At 26.6% G+C, this 22,577-nt stretch overlaps 3 protein-coding genes across 14 annotated transcripts in view; 1 reads left to right on the forward strand and 2 right to left on the reverse strand.

The window, feature by feature from the left end:
• Piezo (piezo type mechanosensitive ion channel component) overlaps positions 1 to 7,105 on the reverse strand; it is a 30,856-nt gene extending 23,751 nt beyond the window's left edge. For 8 of the 11 annotated variants that reach the window (XM_011064971.2, XM_011064968.2, XM_011064967.2 and 5 more), the window contains exons 1-2: positions 6,690 to 7,104; positions 1,685 to 1,777 (exon numbers count right to left, since the gene is read on the reverse strand). In XM_011064971.2, coding sequence (XP_011063273.2) covers positions 1,685 to 1,748 — 64 coding nt within the window. In that variant the 5' untranslated portion in view covers positions 1,749 to 1,777; positions 6,690 to 7,104. Of the gene's footprint in view, positions 1 to 1,684; positions 1,778 to 6,689 lie in introns of all 11 variants that reach the window. The other 3 variants (XM_011064963.2, XM_087406202.1, XM_087406200.1) reach the window with 1 other exon arrangement.
• Positions 7,106 to 8,382: 1,277 nt separating this feature from the next.
• Positions 8,383 to 14,651, reverse strand: LOC105151316 (uncharacterized). 2 transcript variants are annotated; one of them, XR_015545215.1, is made up of 6 exons: positions 14,428 to 14,651; positions 10,280 to 10,484; positions 9,981 to 10,183; positions 9,635 to 9,774; positions 9,093 to 9,206; positions 8,383 to 8,964 (listed from the first exon to the last, which is right to left on the reverse strand). XR_015545215.1 is itself a non-coding variant. In XM_011064972.2 (5 exons), exons 1-5 carry the CDS (start codon positions 14,518 to 14,520, stop codon positions 8,868 to 8,870), a joined length of 738 nt encoding a protein of 245 aa, XP_011063274.1. In that variant the 5' UTR covers positions 14,521 to 14,651; the 3' UTR covers positions 8,505 to 8,867. The 2 variants fall into 2 exon arrangements, 1 of the variants encoding a protein (XP_011063274.1); XM_011064972.2 differs by lacking the exon at positions 9,093 to 9,206 and having other exon boundaries at positions 8,505 to 8,964.
• A 580-nt stretch (positions 14,652 to 15,231) lies between these two features.
• On the forward strand, positions 15,232 to 19,965 carry LOC105151317 (carboxypeptidase B). Its single transcript, XM_011064974.2, has 5 exons — positions 15,232 to 15,716; positions 15,850 to 16,044; positions 18,062 to 18,195; positions 18,274 to 18,675; positions 18,991 to 19,965. Exons 1-5 carry the CDS (start codon positions 15,473 to 15,475, stop codon positions 19,348 to 19,350), a joined length of 1,335 nt encoding a protein of 444 aa, XP_011063276.2. The 5' UTR covers positions 15,232 to 15,472; the 3' UTR covers positions 19,351 to 19,965.
• The last annotated feature ends 2,612 nt before the right edge of the window (positions 19,966 to 22,577 follow it).

Raw genomic sequence — 22,577 nt, forward strand, 5'->3', positions numbered from 1 at the left:
TCCTAATTTTAGAATATTCTTCGAGCAACTTGGAACGTATATTCATGCTATGTGAATTTTACGGAAATACACTTCTGTTCTATTTATTTTTTGTTTTTACATATTTTACATTGCAAAGACATAATTATTCATTTTAATTTATTTTCTTAGTATAACGATTACAGAATTACAAGTATATACATTAACATTAAATTATTTTAAATGTTTAGAAAAATTTATCTATTTAAATTAATTTACTATATACATTATTCAATTTATATATTTTTCGAACAATCCATTTTGCTGTTTTCTTTTTTTTTGGACAAGTAAAATATATTGCATAAAGTATTTCGTAAAAAAATAGGATAATTGGTAATAATTAATAAGATTTATAGTTAATTGGACTTTTCTTTGCAAAATTTATTATTCAATAATAGAAAGTAAAGACAATAACGGTAATGTATTGCTACTTAGTGATCTAACATGTGGTGATTTGATAACACACTGATAAACAATGACGTCATTACTCTTCGCCTGATAATAAATGGATCAATATGAAACGTACAAATAATTAATCTACTCGTTTGTATAGTATGAATCTTAAAAATTTATGTGTATAATTATGTTATATAACTATTAAGGCAATATAAATATTAAAGTTATATATTTTATGTTAGGATTGAGCTTATTATAAGTTTATCATGTACATTTCTGATAGATTTATTCTTTTCTATTTATTATAGAAATAAAATAAAAATTATCTTTTCTGTTTGTGAATAAAATAAAAGATTAATTAAAATCTTTTAAAATAAGTTTTCAAATAAAGATTAATATATATACAGATTAATGTATAAATGTTTATCAAAAATTGATAGATATTTAAATATAATAAAGAACAAAATAAAATATGTAAAGTACAAATAGTAATCATATAATCATTAAAAAAAATTACTTGTTAAGAGATTTGTTATATAAAAAATCAAAAAAATAAAATGATATGCGAAACATAAATAGTAAACACGCAATTATCAGAGGAAGTTATATTATGAAGAAATCATTGATATTTCCTATGCTATCTATTAGCATAATACTGAATATGATTATGCAAAATGTAGGCAATCAATTTAAGATTCTTTCGACATATTCTTGCTTATTTCTAGTATCATTCTATTATGAATGGTGATAAATCGGCATTTCATGTTTTTCATTTTGTTTTTTGCTTTATAATTAACAAGCTGAAGTCAATCTATTATAAAATATGATTGTTATAGATATGATATCATCAATTATTATACTTTATTATGACAATGATTATAACAGATATTTCCGTATTAAACAACTAATCTTTGTACTCGCATTTAGTTTTAATTCCTTTACAGTTTTACGACAAATTTTCTTTAATAAACGTCTTTAATATATAACATTGTAATAAAAAAAATTTTTTAATGAAACTTTTACGATAATAATACTTAACGTATTTATAATTATACTTTTTTGCAAAAATAAATGATTAAACCAATTGATATAGCTAATATAAATAATAAATACAATGATTACAAGATTGAACTAATCTCATAACGATTTTTTATATTTATTTTTTCGCGCTCCTATTTTAAAGTTGTACACACTCATAACCCATTTATTGATTATAAAATATAAGTAAAAAGAAATAGAACAGAGAAGGAGTTACGTGAATGGTACTCACATCCGGCTAAGATGACTGGTAGAACGACCCTGAGAAGGGCCACGTTCAGCCAGTACTTCGTCATGCCTGAAGCTACCTGGATGTCTTTTCACCCTGAAACAGGAACGAGATGATCGACTGTATATATTTAGAAGTACTCTTTAAATTTCTCTATGATTGCTATTTAGCATCGACAAGAAAATATTGTCGCAATCCTGAACACCTCTAACTTCATTTCGCTGAGAGACGTAATATTGAAATTCTGCGTTATGCCCTTCATTTTACGATTGCGTTGGCCCTTTCAGACCAGAAAATTTTTCTTATAAACCGGTTTTCATCATCGTGTTCCATATGACATATTCCACAAGCAGTCGCAGTTATAAACTGCATTTGAAGTTACTCTAAGACCAGTATTTATAGTCAGATCTTATATTCAGATATTAAGATCGTCTTAAGTCTTAAGATGTCATGAACCAATAAGAGAACCGTAATAGCATCTTAAGATATTACTTAAGACGGTCTTAAAATAAGAACAAACTATGAATACCGCCCTAAGTTATTTATTCGTAACATAGAATGTTACAAATTCCCATATGCGACATCTATATCTATCGTTAAATGACACTAGTATTTATCGTATTTCAAAGTATTGTAAAAAAAACCAATTTATCAGTTATTTAAAATATGCTTAACGAAACGCGATTAAGTAGTTAGCATGAAATGGTAGCTGAAAGTTCCCGAAATGACTTGCCATTAAACAATTCTGGGAACGAGAGCGAGTATGTTTTTGGTCATAAGAGGATTCAGCAAAAAGAGGCGCGCCCACCTTAATTACAGGCCAATTACATAGAGACGACATCGCTGAGAGGTGCGCCGGTTACGCTTTTATCGCATGAAGATGTGAACGCGAATGGTGTACGCAACAGAAAGAGGGAAAAAACATGACGTTGCGTGACTATATAATTTCACTATGGGCGATATCAATCAACTTCGCTTTATTCTATACAATCCATCAGTAGGCTTTATGACGTAAAAAAGAAAAGAAAATGGAGAAAGAAGACATGAATGAATACAGTAATTAAAAACAATGATAATTGCTTTTGATTGGATCATATATGTAATTTAATTCTTGTGTGTAATTAAAAAAAATATTTTAAAGGTAAAATTAATGAATATTGGCTATACAGATATTAATTAATTTTTAATTTCTGATTAATTTTTCAAAAATTAAAAAGAAAACATTCTCCAGTCTTATACAATGCAGCATACCTATGTCGCTCCGTTGAATAACTATTTCAATAATAATGATTTATAAAGAAAATTACATTTATATTTATATTAAGTTATTTTTTCTGAGAAAATATTATAAAATATTATAATACATTTATTTTAACTAATTTTCATAATATAACGTTTTACTTATAAAATAACAAAATTAATAACAACAATATACAAGATATAATTAATTTATCGAAAAATAAACTTAAAATATTTTCTAATTTTTTTCATGAAAGAAAAAGTATATCATATCGATTGTTGCCAATAGAGATAACATGTAAGGTGCGACTAATGGCTTATTATATTGTATATAGGAGAAGAAACACGTTGAGCGGAGTCATGTTTCCCCTGATAAATAATATCGTGATTGACAACAGTATATATACTGTGCAGCACGATTCATATACACATATAACAATATTTTTATCAAGATAATTTCATCCTTAAATTGAAGTCGTTATTAATAATTCCTTTATACATTTCTATAAAATACATATTTTAAAAACACTTTGTTTTAAAAACATTTGATATCGTATGCAAACGTAATACTCATTGAATGTCCACGCGTAGTCCACATGTATCACGTGTCGTATTTTAATTAGCCACCTAACTCGATTGTTTGCTTGAATCGTAAGTATTCGAAGTATGCTAATTAGGCAAACGTATACGTATAGATTTATTAAAATTTTATGAATGGTATGCTATTTTTAAACTTGAAACATCTAAAAAATTATATAACCAATGTCGTATATGTTGTATATTTTTTTTTATAATAATAAAATAATTTTATTAAAATACATATTTATTATAGTATTTAATATAATACATCATCATTTGTGCAGAAATAAAAGATCGTTTAAACATAATTACGTACAACATAAATTATTACATATAAAACAAATTTTAATTAAATAAGTAAATAATAATATATAATAACATATATAATAACATATATAATGAATTGCCATATTAAAGAAAACGTTATCTATCACATCATCATCAAATATCGTCACGAATTATTATCTCTGTCTGACAATTGATCAAGGTCTGTGATCTAATGAGAAGAATTATTTTTAATCAATGCTAAATAAACATACGTTGGAATGTAATAGCGTACGTAATACAGATGTAAACTTGTCATATGTATCTAGATTCATTCATTGTTACACATATTTAGATTTATTATAATCTTTTTTGACAGTTATTTGTTGTTAATTCTTGATATGGAAAATCATGTTTTGATTGAATTGTAAATAAATGATTTCGTAATATATCGAAGAAATATATGAAATGTACAAGTTGCGTGCCGAGTCATTATGTTTCGTGTAAAGATAAATATCGCACCGAGAGATTAATCATGAGTTCGTACATTTAAAGAATAAAGTGCAGTGTAAATATTACACTAGATTTTTATATGTTTTTGATAATTGCGGTAGATTATCTTTATATCTAAAACTATTATTTAGCTCGTAAAATATATACAATGAGTGCAAAAACTATTCAAAGAAAATATTTTTTCAAAGAAAATGACTCATCGAATTGATATTGATACGATGATTTCGACACTAATTTAACGATTTGACATCTAATTAATGGTCATTTCTTGCTGAATAACATTCACTTTTAAAAATAAGTTTTTAAAAAATATTTTAAATAAAATTGTGTTGAGAAGGGTTAAAAAATATTTTCTTTGAATATTTTTTGCACTCATTGTATATATTTTACGAGCTAAATAATAGTTTTAGATATAAAAATAATAATTAACAATTTATTCATAAAGAATAAAATAGACTAAAATAGTTTCTTAAATTATATATACCAAAAAGATAATATTAATTATAGAAAAATCTTAAAAATAAGTGAAAATTAAAAATTGTATTGTTTGGATGTTCAAAATTTACATGCTTCTAAAATTAGAGATACACGCAAATCTCGTTTGTTTATGTAAAAATAAAATGTATTTATTATATAAAATTGTTAATTAATGTTTATTTTTTACAAATATAACTTTTTTTTATAAAAAATTTTCTTGTACGAATATTTTTTGCATTCACTGTATAAAGTTATAAATTTGTCTTCTCTAGATTCTCTTATCGTATAAATTTTTAAAGCAATTTGAAAAAAATATTTTAAAGACGATAAAATAGATTTTCAGGATTGCAAACAAACATTTATTAATTAATTATTGACTATTTGACTTCTATGACGTGCAGACTAAATTCAATTGATAATTATTGTAATATAGTTGCATCAAATTGCATCACTTTGCAACTTTAAAGAAAATAAAAATAAGTATAAATTATATAACTTTACAGCAATTAAAAAGTAAAATTACGTTCATCCATTTATTATTAAATAACCAGTTAAATAAAATTATAAATATATTAGTTTAATATCATTTAATAACATTTAACATATTTAATAAGAGATTTGATATATTCGTATGTTTAGTAAGACTAGTAAGATATAAATACAGTTTCAAATCTTTATATTTTTTCTTATCTTTCAGAAAGTATGTTTGCACATGTATGCCTGAGCGGTCTCATGCGATAATCCGGATAATTGTAGATAATTGTAAAAAAATAATTGTACAAAAGTATAGTAACTATATTCTAAAATTTAAAATTAATTATAAATTTTATTAATTATAAATTAATTATAAATTTTTTAATTTTTGTCAATACTTATAAGAACCTTTGAATTGATATAATATTTATAATAATTACGTAAACATGATAAACATTACTTATTATAGATAATTTTACAATATTACAGATAATTTTATCATAAATAATACTGCAATCGCGAATGTATTAAACTTTGTTATATTTTGTTAAATATTTGAATAATTATTATTATTACATAAATCTTAAAATTTTTTCATTTTATCTTTACTTATTTTATTTATGTGATTCATTTAGAGACTTTTTGTTTACTTTCAAAAATAAATAAGTGTAAATATAAAAAATCTGACTACATTATATACAAAAAATCTTAAAACAAAATCTTAATCACAAAATTTCGTAGAAATTTTGTTCATAGAGTTATTTTTGCATTATGGATGGATCTGAGTCAACACAGCATCATGGACTACCGTCCTTGACACAATGGCTCATGCTTCCGTTTACAATAATTGTTGTCGACAATGCTGATATTATACAATAACGCAATTTTACACCTACAATGAGTATGTTGCTAACTTTAGAATAAATTTTTTTGATATAATATTTTATATAATTCTTTTTATTAACCAATTTCACGTACTTATTATCACAAATTTATTAAATAAATTCCATTTATTATATTCGGAGCAAAATTAAATCTGCTAATATAAATTTATTTACTTAATTCTAATTTTTTTGTAATTTTGTTGTAATTTTAAATTCGATTTGCAATCATTAAAGAAACCTTGTTAATAAACAGAGAAACCTTGTCTATGATTATAAAAGGAAATCCCCTCCCCCTTCTCCCTAAGTCTGAAGTAAATCATTTTGTTTAAAATATGCAATTTCACTTTTCCTTCTTGATATGTTATACGTCTATTAATTAAAGAAAAAAATCTCTTCACAGTTTCTAAATCAAAGCACACTCACGATGCCTTTCAAGTATTTTTCTATCTTCATCATAAAGATCTACTTCATGACATCAAAAATCTACAAATAATGAAGCAAAAATTTCTAAACATTCCGTTATTATTTCTACATTCGCCTCGATTTCGTAAATCATTGTAGTAGAAAATAGAACGTACCTTATACGAGCACACTTATACACTCTTTCGGAGCATCCCCCTTCAAGAACTTTCTCCCAGCTGTCTTCGGACCAATCGAACTTCGAAGAGAGCAACATGCACTTTCCGGTACGCTTTTCAGCAATCGCGAAAGTAACACGTCACATCATCATCACTAGTAATCACAAATGCACCGCGTCCACGATGCACTCAACTACTGTGTATTCTTTATGAATTTATGAATGACAACGCTCGTTTATGTCTACGTGTCATCTATTATAAAATTAACGGAGCATCGACCGACTTTCAATCCTCTCTTACGTACGACTATAACCGACTTCAGCCGACCTCCGAGGTCTGGTCGACGCCGGTTTGCCACTGACTGGTTTGGTCGTTTAGACGCCAAGGCTGACTTCGATATCCGCATTTACTCGTGTACAGCAAAGCCTAGTGTGCATGCGCGATAACTGTAGTGCGTCATCAGCACTATCTTATACTAATGCGATTCTCTCTTTTTCGCCGTTCAATATAATAATTAATTGTTATTAAATTATAAAAAAAAATATTTTTTATCGCTTTTTTCTCTTCTTATATATATTTAATGTATAATATATTATCATATGAAGACGATAAAGAAATCGTTATATATAAATCGTTAGTATATTTTATAACTGTTACATGTTTGCAAATTATATTATGATAATGGCGGAAGAATATGAAAGTTCATAGACAATATAATGTTACATATACTATTCACTTTTGCATTTTATTAAATTGTTACAAAATAAATTAAATAATTTTTGAATAATAATGTCATGATCTTTACAGAGATGGCGCCTGATGTTCCTTTCTTTCATTGTTATCCAAGAAACAAACCATGCTACCGACTTATATCAGCTCCAAACACGAGCGCTTAAATTTCTAAGCGCTTTGTAGGCACTGCTGTATATACTCTTTTATATAAAAATGATACATATATAAATAGTGTATAATTATTCCATGTATAAAATCTTTAGATTAAGTAAATGCATAAATTCATTATTTTAAGTCAGTTCTTCATATCGAGATTATTACTTAGATATTAAATTATTTCATCATGTAATGGAGTATTGAGAAGCTAAATCCCAACTGTATCCAGGTCGCATTAATCCACGCCCATACATTGCACATTTTGATATTGCATTACTGAATAATAAATGCAGCTGTGGCTAAAAGATTATTTGGTCAGATAAAGACGAATGTAAACAAGTAGATAGAGCACGTAAAAAAAATACAATTACCAATTAAAAGAAAGAATTTTATTAATTAATTAATCAAAAAATGCTGCGAAACATTAAGCGAAGCCAAAGAATATAAAAATATTTATAGCTTTACATAACTTCATATATTAATAAAAAATTCAACTATTCATTATTGTTGTGACAATTATCTCTCTCAGTTTACAAGATTATTGTACAAATGTGTCAATACAGTTTATAATAAATAGAAGAAAGCGCAACAATTCAATTAAGCTGTGGAAGAGTTAAGAAAAAGAACCAAATTAATAATATTTGCACATAATATTAAATTATTTGTAAGGATTATACAGCATTATTTTTGCGGTTTAGAAAAAAAATTGATTCTAGTAGTTTTTATGCTAAATCCGCTGAATCCGCAAATTAGAATGCTCTATCACATCAAAAGTTTATGAGAAAAATAGGATTAAACTTTAATTATTTAAAAAACCTAATGTGCTGGTAAAACTTATTTCTTAGCATCCAAATCTGTATGAAACACCTTGTCTGATTCAAAGTTTAATTATTTTGATGTGAACTATTATCATTAAGAAATAATATATAGGGTTATATATAGGATTCTGTTATCTTATATGATGTTTTGCATTTTATTCAATTTATTATAAAGTAAATGAAATAATTTTTTTTAAATATTTTTATGTCTACATAGCAGTTTCAACAATTAACCTTTACAGAGATGGCGCTTGATGTTTCTTTCTTCTCATGCATGTTATCTTATAAGAAGCAAACCATATTCCATTGTATTAGCTATAGTATACGAGTAATGTAACTCTTTTATAAAACTGATACATAAGTAATATGCAATTATACACAATTTTACATATAAAAATAAATATTAAATTTTTAGATCCAATAAAGACATGAATTCATTTTTTAAATCAGTCTTTCGTATCAAGATTGTCATTTAAACATTCAATTGTTTCATCATATAATGAAAGATCGCAAGTATCGAGAAGCTAAATCCCAACGGTACGCAGGTCGCCTTAATCCACGCCCATGCACTGCAAATATGTATATTTTAATATTGCATTAATGATTTATGAATTTAGTCATTTGTGTCATCAAAAAAACCATTTCTAGGTAAAAGTAAACATAAAGAAGATATGTTAAAAAATAAATTTAAATCTACCTTCCGAGAGTATTAAAATTTTAACGTTTATTTTTTTTATATTTATGTCTGTATAGCAGTCTTTTCATTTGCGCAATTGTAGCATAAAACAATCAAGTATATAAATATATTGTTCTGAAAAATAACATAAATTTGAGCAGCTTCAAGCCTATAAAGCTATCAAAGCATGTAAAATATAGTGTATACAAATATTTATATTTATAATTTTATATATCTAATAATGTACTCAACTAATTAATGATCATTGTAACAATTACGTCTCTCAATTTAAAGATGCAAATATTAGATGTTGGAATTAATTCGTAGCGTTTTATAAGTGATGGGAAGTACTTTCATTAATGTATTTTTTAATGCTCATGTGAAATAAATAACATTCTTTCATTAAAAAACGCTACGAATTAATTCCAACACCTAATATAATATCAACATACAATCTTTAATTAATAAAAAGGAGTGCAATAACTCAATTAAGCTATGGAAGAGTTAGAGAAAGGAAACAAATAATTAACAATATTAAAGTCGCATGAATAATATTAAATTACTCGTAAGGGTTATCTGATATAGTAAATGGCTCCGTTGGAAGAATTCCACTGTCATAGATTATTACAGGCACAAATGGAATGTCATCGCTATCCGTTTTGGTCTGTTCGATCTTAAAGACTACAGCTTCACCGTTAACCACCTATGGGAAGAATTATTTAAAATTAACAAATAAATGTGTTGAATGTATTAACTTAAAATGTATTAAGATATTTAAGTATAATAATAAATATGATAATAAACTAAAAATTAAAAGAATTATCTGACAAATTATTTTCCAAATATGTAAAACACAAACAGATAACAAATTAAATATATTTTTTATATAATTTTATATATTTTTATTACCTTTCCAAATGCTGTATGGTGATCATCTAGCCAAGGAGTTGGTATGGTAGTAATGAAAAATTGACAACCATTGGTGTCCTTTCCAGCGTTTGCCATGCTGACGATCAATGGTCCGGTATGTTTTACTTCAAAAGTTTCATCGTCGAAATATTTTCCATAAATACTAATGGAACCAGTACCGTCGCCATTTTCGACGTCACCACCTATGTAACATACACATAACACAAATTGCATTCATAATTTAATGTCTGTAATAATTAATAAAAAATAATTACTAATCAAAAGAATAATAGCGTAACCTTGAATCATGAACTTCTTTATCACGCGATGGAATTTGGTCCCTGCATATTTTTTTCCAGCTATACCAGTAGTAGCAAAAGTGATAAAGTTTTTCACTGTTTTTGGCGCAATATCGCCGAATAAGCCAATAACAATCCTACCAACTGGATGATTATCAATCATTATATCGAAATATACTTGATCAGTGACTCTAAACGTTTCTGCCTGAAATGTAAATTTTTTTGAAGAATTCATTTTTTATATAAATGTTACGTAATAATTATTTATTGTAAATCATAATAAATAAATCATAATAAAGTCAAATTCAAAATGAGTTGCAATTAATACTCAAACATTACTTCATAAAAATTAAACGTTTAAAATTATGGATACTCTTTATAAATTTAATTTATAATATTATACTTTATACGACGATATGTTTTATATGACGATTATGTTCTCTAAAATATTACAATATAATTTTTTATTAAGTATAATTAGCATAATAAGTAATAAACATAATAAGAACATAGTAAGTAATTAATTTTTAAAAAATTATAAATTATTACGTGTAAATAACATTCATAAATATTTATTTACTTTTAATACTTACTTAAATATTCTAAAAATTTTAATAATTTTATTAAAAACAAGAAAAACTTAAAAAAGTTTTTTATAAAAAGTATGAAAAATAAAGTATAAAATCTGTAACAAGCAGATTATAACCAGTTTATTTTAGTAACAAAGAAACTTACAACATAGTACTAATTTTCCTGTACAGACTTTGCAAGGAAATCACATTCTTACCAAAGTTCATTTCGAATATCTTTTGCGTAGAAGTTATATAATAAAAAAATTATTATTAATAATACAATATTTCCAAGTATGATAAATAGATAATTTAAGATCTATAGAGCTATAAAAAAGAAGCTCAAAACAATCTCAAAACAATATGTTTGAACATATCTTTATTAATTTATTTTATTAGGTGTTGGAATTAATTCGTAGCGTTTTTAATGAAAGAATGTTATTTATTTCACATGAGCATTAAAAAATACATTAATGAAAGTACTTCCCATCACTTGTAAAACGCTACGAATTAATTCCAACACCTAATATTATTTTATATTATTTTAATAACGATTAAAATTTGCCGGTGTTTTTCATAAATATATTTTAAAAATAAAAAAAATGTAAACTTACAATTAGATTTGGAAACGTACTATTATTTATATTTAACTGGAATTATATTGGAATCACATAGCAATAAAATACAAGAAATTATTTAAACAGTTATGAAACAAGTGTGCAGTTTACTGTTTAGTAATGCTGTTAAAAAAAAAAACGTTGATAAAAGCAATATACCATCATATTCCCGCCCGCACATTGAAATTCATATTGGAAAGTTGATATGATGCAAAACTTATTATTGCAAAGCATACACATTTTTGTCTACCTAAATTAGTTTATGTAAGAATTGAAAATATTTCTTTTGTATGAGCATTACTTCGTTCAATTTATAATTTTTGTTCGTAGGTATTAACATTTAAATATTTATTAAATAATTTCATTTTAATGGTTTTTGGAAAACCATTTTTATTTTACACTTAAAATCTACACTAAAAAAAAATAATGTTGCATTAACAGTATTATCTTAATTAAAATAAAATAATAAAAATAAAAATAATTTTGTTGCAATAATATCATTAATAAAACCAGTGGCATAGCCAAGGGGGGGGGGCTGTGGGAGCCCTCCCCCTCCCCCGAAATTCTGAATAACTTCATAAGAATATGTAAAGAATTGTTGAGCTGTAAATATCAATTTGTTTTGAGAGAGGAAATTAAGTTCTGTTGTAGGATAGTTCTTATATTTAATTTAGTTGCAAAAATATCATTTATTAAGTATTAAAAATATATTTGTTGATTTTTATTTGTGTATAGCACGTAAACAAAAATTCAATAAATTACACGGAAAAAAACGTTGCTGTTAGTACAACCGCAAAAAATGGCGTTGGAAGAATGGCAGCACTTCAACTCATGAAATTTCAGCCAGATATTAATATTTATTATTCAAATTTTACACTATAATTTTTGACATATTCTATGATTTGTAGAGCTATTCCGAAATTTTCGAAGCACTTTACAACAAAATGACGGATTTTTAATAATATTTTGTTGAATTTAGTGAATTTTTTTTCAAACGTTAAAGTTGTGTTACAAATTTTCGGATTAAAAATTTTCATTAATGTTACATTGTAGTTGAATATTTAAGAAGTTTTAAATCTTTAAATTAATGTAAAAAATTTATGACAATTTATATGCAGCGTCAGAGAAACGTTCGATGCGACATTGCAACGAACATATATTATCATAACTTTTTTGCTATTGAATTTATTTTGTTTTAAACGAAACTTGTTTTGTTTATTACCAAATGTGTCACTAGTATGAAAAAAAAACATTAAAAAACTGATTTCTACAGCCCTGCCCAAAACATTTTTCTCACTACGCCACTGAATAAAACAATACTTTTGCTCTTGTTTTAATCAAATTTTATTTGTTTTCAATAGTATTATTGTTAAATCAACAAGATTATTTTCAATTAAAATTACTGTTGAAACAACATTATGTTTTCCAGTGTACACTCTAAATCATTTGTAAAATATGTAAATGGTTTTTCCAAGTGTTCACAAGTGTTTCCTCTAGCGTTATTGATGGAAAAGGCTCTGTTTGCCTACAAATTGATTGCTTATAGTACCGTTTGCCTACATATTTAGCAACATTTTGTTTGCGCACAAAAATTATTGCCTGCATGCACTATTGCGCACAAATATTAAATTAAGAGAAAAAGTGTGTACACACGACACTATTGCGCCTAAACTACATTGCACACATAATATTATTATCTATAGATCGATTACCTATAAGCACTTTTGCGCACAAATATAAAATTAAGAAAGTACGTTTACACATATATATATCATCCCTAGTATTGTGTGTGCAAACATACATTTTTCTCTTAACATTTGTGCGCAATAGTGTATGTAGACAGTCGAGTTACGTTGTAGGCAATCGAGTTGTAAGTCGTTTTATTTCTTATTATAAATCCGAAAATGCAATACCATATATTAAAATATTACAATAAAAATATTTGTAAAAATAATTGTAATATATGCATACTGCATTTTCGAATTTATAATATATTTAAAATTTATATATGGTTTTGTATTATTATTATTATATAATAAAACCACTATATTTATTTAGCATTATTTAATACGGAAGATATTAACTTTTATTTTTTTAATAATATATCTTGTTTTATATATAAATTAAATTTCAATGCAAGAAGTTGCGATTACATTTCGATGTTGTTAAATTTCCAAGTACTTATAAAAATTTGGAATGTATGCTGCAAATCCTATTAACATTATTTGAAATGTACTTTGAATATTGTAAATGCTTGAAGCTAATAGAAATAATATAAAATAGAACTCTTCCTCCTATTAATTTAACACATATTTGTAAAAGCATTTATAATGGGTTACATTTAAAGTAATATACATAGTTACAGAAGAATGATTCGTGTGTATAGATTATGATAGATGTGTTATGTATATACATATGCATCTATTGAAGAGACCAAAGAAACCTTATGACATAAAGGTATGACACATACACACGTTTATTTGACCTATTACTATTTTATCTATTTTTATTACTACTGTATATACAAAGATAATCCTCAAGCTCTAAGTTAATAATAATTTATTGTAAAATAACCATCCAAATTTTATTGTGTTAATACGACGGATATAAAATGTTTATTGTAGGATTTATAAAACTATGCTTTTTTTCAAAATTCACGAAAAAATGTCTATAATAAAAAATTTGTTGCCGATCAATATAATATCTCATGATAAATTAAATTTCTTTTTTAATGAGAATTTATTATACATTGTAAAGAATTAATATTGAAATGTCTTAGAAATATTCAGTCGCAAATTGGTATAAAATATACAAATAAAAAAAAAAGAAACGTTCCTTTAATGCAATAAATAAAATTAATTTCTATACCAAAATTGAATTACGTATTAACGGTATCCAAAAATGCAGTTACGGTTAGGGAAGATATAATAAAATCGTCTTAAATACGGACAGCAAACGGTACCTTAATGGTCGAGGTAATAGCCACGAGAATGATGATCAATAAGCACTTCATACTTTTACGATTTTCTCCCAAATGATGACCTGATACAGACATTGCAGGTCTGTTTTTTTAACTGCAATCACGATTACGACGTAGCGGTGCAAGAACGATGCGAGAAGTATGTGCAGAAGCCGCGTGTCTGCCCGCGATTTGCGCCGTCGAGTTGTCGTTGAGAGTTGCGTCGGCGCTCTAAATTAAATAAAGTAGCCGTGTATTAATGAATCTATTGCTATAAAGAAGTGTCTTGCAACAAACAATAATATTTAAAATCTACAAATACTTGTATTACTTAACAATAAATAATATTATTTTAAATATAAATTTAAAAAATAAAAACTGGCAATTATTTATTTGTATAATTATTTTGTGTAGTTTCCTTTATTCATATAGAATTCTGATAATAATGAAGCTAAATTATAAAAATAAATTTTGTGTGCATATCCATAGAGCACAGAGAGTTCAAAAATAATTTTTTTTTATTTCTTGTTATACGAAATAATTTCCTATTTCATCCCTTTTCTATTCTAAAAGTATTCTTGAGTCTTAAAAGATTTCACCTGTATTATGAAATTGTGCGAAATAGATTCCGATCAGAATTATTCAATTATTCCCTAAATTTTTATTATGTTTTTTTGGGAAAACAAAGTAATTTCGATTGAAATCTATTTCGAATAATTCCATAATACGTGCCTAAAACATAACATTTTATCTTGTAATTTTTGAATGTCGATTTGATGTTATTAAGTGATATATAAAAGTTTTATATAAAAATGTCAGCATATGATCGCGTGGTTCGACCGTATGAGACACTAAATAAAAAAAAGACTGTTTAGCTTTATTATCTTTCTACAAACAGTACATATTTATTTCGACATGAATTTGTGACGGTTGCATTCGGCAAACTCCGCATCTTCGATCGAGTAATTCCGTTATACTCCCGTTCAGCGAACGGTTGTATATTATAAAAGCTGGGTATATTCTACACTTAAGAACAGTTTCAGCTAAAATGAGGCACGGTGGAAAAAATCACATAAAATGGGTGACATTGACATTGATAACAATCGTTGTCTTCGTTGTTGATGCGACCGTGGATCTTAAAAGAGGCGAATTTGTGACTTATGAAAAAACGGCTAAACAAGATTTTAGAGAGGATTTCAGTAAGAAAGTTTTTTACGTCGGTGATCAAGTGTGGCGAATCTACAAGCACAATGATTCAGTAAATGATTTGGTGGAGCAACACGATCAAAACGGTTGTACATAATAAATAAAATTTATATTAAAATATAAATATTTTATTATATTTCAAAATGATATGTATTACTAAGAGTTTTAGAAGGACAACACTTATAAATAGAGTCTAACAAAATCTTTTTTTTAATGTAGCATATCAAATATGGTCGAACCATCCATTGACAGTCGATATTTTTGTTCGAAGTCAGATGCTTTATAATGTCGATTTGCTATTGAACAATTGCAAAATAAAATATGACGTTTTGATCAAAGATGTGCAAAAAGCAATCGATGACGGGAATATTCGACTTACAACCGCAATGCAAGCAGAACTCGAAGGACGCAAAGGTTTGGGATTTTATTACAATTGTATTAATTAATTTTTCATTACTTCATTACTTCATTAATTTTTAATTGCTATATCATGAAATCAATATTGCTGTATCATTCAACAATATAATCGCAAGGAAAATAAAAATTTCTTTAAAGATAAATAATAATAACAATACTATTAATGTCTACATATAATAACATTTATTAATATATTCACGCATCGTTAAATGCTTTTAATAATTATTATTAAATACTTACACTTCGCATCATGTTATCGCAGCTTATCATATATGCTTCACAATTAGTCTCGCTTTTTATCATTTTTCTTTACTTTCTTTACTTTTTATAATCTTATTAAAAAAGCAAATCAATCTTTATAGTTATCTTGTTTCATTGATATTCATAAAAGTTACGGAAAAAGCTATTGTTTGGTTAATAATTATTATTAAGAATCTACACTTTGCATCAAGTCATCATTTTTTATCGTTTATGTTTCACAATTAGATATTACTTTTATCTTATCATTTTTCGTCATATTTAGACAATTTTATTAATAATAGAAAAGAAACAATAATCGATTTTCATAATTTGTTTTTCACTTGTTTATGTAAACGGAAGAAGCTATTATTTGATCAATCATGTAATAAAGGAAGTTAAAATGAATTAATTAAAATGAATTAATAATTTCTATTCAGAAATACATTCAAAAATAAATTATTGCAAATGATAGCTTGTTGTTAATTCGGATTAATTAATTTGAATGGTCTCCATTTACTTAATTTATTATTTATTTAAAATTGCAAATTAAATAATTAAAATAATTTTTATAAAAATAAATTTAAGATTCCATTGTTATTATAAAATTAAGATTCCATTGTTTTAATTAAATATCCTCAATTGTGTCTCAATTGAACTAAATTATTATCTGTAATAATTAGTATCTGTAATAATTAGTATCTGTAATAATTAGGACACATCATGTAGAAAATACTGTAAATTGTAAGTCAAACATTGTATATATGAAAGTTATTTTAATGTTGATGTAAACACACTTAGTAAAATTCTTGTCTATTATATGACTTTCAACATAATTCGGACAGTTAATCTAATATTCACTGTAAAGTAAGTTTAGTAATACATTTTATTATTATTTATATGTCGTTATTGGAAAATTGTGTCATTTGATGTAATGCCTATATGTCTTACGTATGAGAGTCATTGTTAAAATCATAAATTAGAATACACATATATTCTAAAAAGAAAAGTTAATATATTAATTAATAATTTCAAATTCTTATACATTTTCAAAGAAAAATAGTTTAATATGAATCGAGGTTATTGACCTGCGTGAATCCCACTTAGTAACCCGGTTCCGTTTCAATGCTGATTAACATTAACAGTTATACTTTACTTATAAGGCGTGTGTAAAACGTGTAGTCTTCGCACGTACGCATTCAGCGATGTTTCGTCGTTTTCTGTGGTCGTTTGTATAGTCCGTCGATATCTCATCTCGATGCCGTTATCCAAGACGGACTCGGCAAGGTTCGGTTTTCATGCAAGAAATTATTACATTTGCAAACAATATTGGAAAAGTCGAAAAATTGCTGAAACTCTTGAAACGCTGAATTAAAATAAATAAATAAATATGAGCATTTGGGAATTTTTATAATGAGTGCATCGCTTCTGTCACCGAGTATTTAGTAATTTTTTAGCTCGTTACGCTTGGTGGCAGGAAGTCAGATATAGATTTCCACGTCCTCGTCCTCTTCGTTATCCTGCTAATGTATATGGTGGGGGTGCTCCGTGGCATTTTAGGGGTGAGCTTTCAGACGCGCATAATCCGTTTCGTCGATTCAAAATAATCAGATTTATATAATGTAAGGAGTACCGAAAAAAATATTTTGTAAAATGACAATTGAAAGGAAGAAATGCTTGCTTTGCATTGAGTTAAATCTACGAAGCGATTGCTATACAAGCTCACAAAGGTACGGAATGTGCAATCTCTGAATAATCTTGAAGATATATCCATTAGGTCATCGTATGGAATGGACCAGCTACCATGATATAAATGACATTCATGGTTACTTGGATTATCTCGCGAACACTTATCCTGATGTCTGCTCCGTTCAATCCATCGGTAAATCCATCGAAGGACAGCCCCTCAAGGTATCCACATCTAATCTATTTTGATATTGACAAAAAATTTGATGTTTAAGATTTTAATATTTTTATAAATGTTAAAAGGTTCTAAGGATTAGTAATGGTAGGACGAAAAATACACCTGCGATATGGATTGATGGTGGAATACATGCTCGGGAATGGATCTCACCGGCAGCTGTGACTTATATCATTGATAACCTGGTTGAAAATAGCGATGATTTACAAACAGACTATTACATTCTGCCAGTTGCCAATCCAGATGGCTACAGATATACGTTTCAATACGATCGTTTATGGAGGAAGAATAGAAGGAAAGGCACTTTTTGCTCTGGCGTAGACTTGAACAGAAATTTTGGTTATCGCTGGGGTGGAAAGGGAACTAGCAGTAACATGTGCTATGAGACATACCGAGGTTCTAAAGCATTTTCCGAACCAGAAACTGACGCTATTCGAAATTTCTTCGACAATAGTTTAGCAAATATCAAGGTTAGTTAAAATATTTTGTATAAAAATCAGTTAGTTTGTATTTACTTTGTATTAATTATTTTATTCTTTTAAATATATCAATTATAGCAATGCTGTTAGCAGCCATTCTTAAACTAATATTGTAAACATAATAATATTTAGATCATAAAAAAATTTTCCTTAATTCAAGATGTCTCACAAAAAACATATGTATATCCATATTTTTATAATAACGTCTTAAAACAATCAATCCACGGACAATTCAATCTCAGAAATTGACTTTATAAATTTTGAAATATTCCTTTCATGTAGCACTTCATTATTTTTTTCATGCAGGCATATGTATCATTTCATTCATATGGCCAATATATTTTATATCCGTGGGGATATGATCAGCGTTTGCCGCCTGATTACCGAGATCTTGATGCGGTAGGGCTTGAAGCAGCTAAATATATGAAATACGAAGGAGGCGATAATACAGAGTATACCGTCGGAAATAGCGCGATAACGTTGTATCCTGCTGCTGGCGGTTCTGATGACTGGGCTAAAGCTCTGCTCAAGATCAAGTATGCATATACGATCGAACTGCGGGACACTGGAAGACATGGCTTCCTACTGCCACCTCAGTATATTATTCCGACAGCCAAGGAAGCACTAGCCGCAATAAAAGTAATCACGAGTGCTATCAGGAAATAGTAAATAAATTTGTAAAATATATTTGATTGGAGAATTTGATTAGAGAAGTGAGTCTTTCAATTATTTGCCTCTCTTGCTACTGTATTTTATATACTGTATAAAAGTCTAAAAGAGTCTTTAAATTTTATCATTTGGATAGTGCATTGTTATTCAGTTTACAGTTATTCAGTTATATTGTTCTTTTGTGATACTTTATGAATGTATCTTTATATAATCGTTATATAATAATATTATCAATCAATGGCATAAAATCTGAAAACAATTCTTTATAATGCAATAGTTTGGTATCTATTGTATTTAAATTTGTGCTAAAAGGTATAAATTGAAGGTATATATTATTCATTTTGTATGTTATTGCATACTGCACATTTTGGATATAATGTGTTTTAGCATGAATTTAATAATTTTGGATTGACTTTTGCCATATTAAATTTATTTTTATAACAATCATATAATTATTCTGTTATATTAACTATTAGATTCAAGAATTATTTTAAGTATATTAACTTAGAATAGATATATTAGCCAGTACCACTGCGACAAGTATATAAATATTTATAAGATAATTTGTAACTATTATCTGTTAAATAAAAACATAAATAATTATCTTCAAAATGTTTTCTTCATTTATATTATTATTATTATTTTTTCTACTCTAGGTAGATCGGAATAAAAGTCATTATTTATTTAAGCTGCATGTTAATTTCTTATGGAATAATATACAATAATTCGTCATTCAGTATGCATTTAATACATCGTCAATATTGCTGTCATTAATAATTACTGATTTTCTGCTCGATTCAATTATTGAAATAGGATACCTTGGTGTATACGGATGGCACACCTGCAGTATCACATGGAAAAATACTCCAAGATACAATTCCAGATGAAAAACAATTTTTCTCTATTACGCGAAATTAATGAGCCACCACAATCATTCTGAAAATATATTAAAAACTTGATATTAAATTGCTACATTACAATAGACGGTAACAAAGTTATTGACGTTTACTGAATTTATTGAACGTCTGACACTTACGCTGCATGAGGAAGTTGCTTTGTCCGATGGCCCAGTAGATTGGTCTCATGAACAGAAGAAGGAGAAGATGTTGTCAGACTATTAACAGCTTCGTAATATGTTATACGATTAATGTATTCCATTTGAACTTGTTGAAGTTTATCTGGCATTTTGGGGAAAATAAGTTTTATAATAAAATAAGGATGACTTAAGAGAAAGCAAGTAAATTTCGATCAAACAAAATTATGTATTAATTAAAATCTGACCGAAATTTCGGTTTCTGTTTCAGTTTTGGTCAATTTCGGTCAAAAATCAGGGTTTTGGTTTGATTTTGGTTTTGGCTAAAATTAAGAAAAAATTTCAGTGGATAAACCGAAATTATATAAGTTGTAACGCGCCAATAAGCATTCAAAAAACAACCGTTCGATTTTAATTATTAACTTGTTGATTAAACTTAAGATTATTTGAATACTTTGATATGATTCTATAATAACTATGATTTGATTTTTTTTTTAAAAGTTGAGGATGCAAATATTATTATATTATTATAGTTAGATATTTTAATAAAATCTCTCTCTTTTTAAAGAATACATAAATTTGTCATGTTTTCTGAAAATCATCGGTCTTTGTAGAATTAATAAAAAAATGTCGATTTTGACTCTGGCCGAAAAAAATGTAACTCCGTTAGCTTCTCTCTCTCTCTCTCTCTCTCTCTCTCAAGACTTATTTAAGTTTCGGTTTCGGTTTCGAAATTGAATGACAATCAAATATTCGTTTTCGGTTTCGAAATGGTGATCAAAATGTAGTTTTCATTGGATTCTAATATTAATGTTCTTCAGCTTGAGAGAGTAAATTTAAAAGTGAATAAAATATTATTTGTTAAAGTATTATTTATTAATATACAATTAAAGGAAGTTTTGTTATCAACAACATGTTACTATGCTGCATATTATTTCGAATAATACCAATAATTTTGTTTAATAAATTAATTTTAATTAAATGAATAAGATGTGTACTCTAACATATGCAGGCATAAATTGTTACTGTATGTTTGGATATTCGATTATATAATATTCGATTATATAATATTCGATTATATAAATATAATTCAACCTGACCGTTTAATCAATCAAAAATTATCGATGTCTTGTTATATCAACAGAAATTTAGAATGCTGATTCAACGTCTTTTTAACTAATTATTTCTCACTGTGCATTGAAATATATAAATATATTTAAGAAAATAAATTTGTCATTGTTACTTGTTAAATAAAATAAATAAGAATGTTTTTCGTCATAAATGTTTGGTTTATCCAATAAAATTCCTATTTAGTTTTTGCGTCATGTAGGATAAAAATAAAAAGATATTACTTCTAACTTATGCTGGACATTTATTTTATGTTAAATAATATGTAACAATTCCATATTCAGTATTATACATTCATACATCGTTGATATTATCATGAATCTTGCATCTTCTCTGTAATCCAATCAATGTAATTGGATACTTTAGCGAATACGGATGGCATGCCTGGACTACCACAAGGCATCATACCTCAAGATACAACTCCACTAAGCTCCCATTTTTGTTCCTTAAAGGAGGCTAGTGGACCACCAGAATCATCCTAAAAGTATATTGAAAACGATACATTAAATTGCTATATTAATAGATGATGATGAAATTACTATCATTTATTGTATATCTGATACAATAATTACGCTGCAGAGAGAACGAGAGCGAGAGCGAGAGAGAGAGAAAGAGAGAGAGAGAGAGAGAGAGAGAATCATAGGAGATTTATTAAACATAATTTTAGTATAAAGAAAAATTTGCTTCATAGAGACTAGCTCAGAATTTTAGTATTTATTTCACAATTAGTATTGCTTAATAAAAAATGTTTAATTTTTAAGTATAATTTCTTACTTTAACATATAACCAAAATATAACGAAAACAGTAACGAATCGTTACTTTCTAAGGAATCGTAACAGTAATAAGTTACTTTTACAAAAGTACGTATAACGACATTGCATAATTTTTATGAAGTTCCTAATTTAATCGTAATATGATTGATTGTATAAAAAGCAATTTAAATGCAAATTCATGAATGAAATGATTCTTTAAAGACAAGTGAAAATACTATAAATGAAATGTATTTTAATAGATTACAATTTTGTTTTAAAATAAACTAAACAGCCATATATAGACAACTAA

This window comes from Acromyrmex echinatior, chromosome 5 (genome assembly GCF_024713525.1).
Source record: "Acromyrmex echinatior isolate Ae372 chromosome 5, ASM2471352v2, whole genome shotgun sequence".
Classification (NCBI taxonomy): domain Eukaryota; kingdom Metazoa; phylum Arthropoda; class Insecta; order Hymenoptera; family Formicidae; genus Acromyrmex; species Acromyrmex echinatior.

Coding starts and splice junctions, on each gene's coding strand:
- LOC105151317 (XM_011064974.2), top strand. CDS start 15,473: ATGAGGCACGGTGGAAAAAATCACATAAAATGGGTGACATTGACATTG. Junction 15,717..15,849: donor GGAGCAACACGATCAAAACG/GTTGTACATAAT, acceptor TTTTTAATGTAG/CATATCAAATATGGTCGAAC. Junction 18,196..18,273: donor TCGAAGGACAGCCCCTCAAG/GTATCCACATCT, acceptor AAATGTTAAAAG/GTTCTAAGGATTAGTAATGG.
- LOC105151316 (XM_011064972.2), bottom strand. CDS start 14,520: ATGTCTGTATCAGGTCATCATTTGGGAGAAAATCGTAAAAGTATGAAG. Junction 10,485..14,427: donor CTATTACCTCGACCATTAAG/GTACCGTTTGCT, acceptor TTTACATTTCAG/GCAGAAACGTTTAGAGTCAC. Junction 10,184..10,279: donor AAAGAAGTTCATGATTCAAG/GTTACGCTATTA, acceptor TATGTTACATAG/GTGGTGACGTCGAAAATGGC.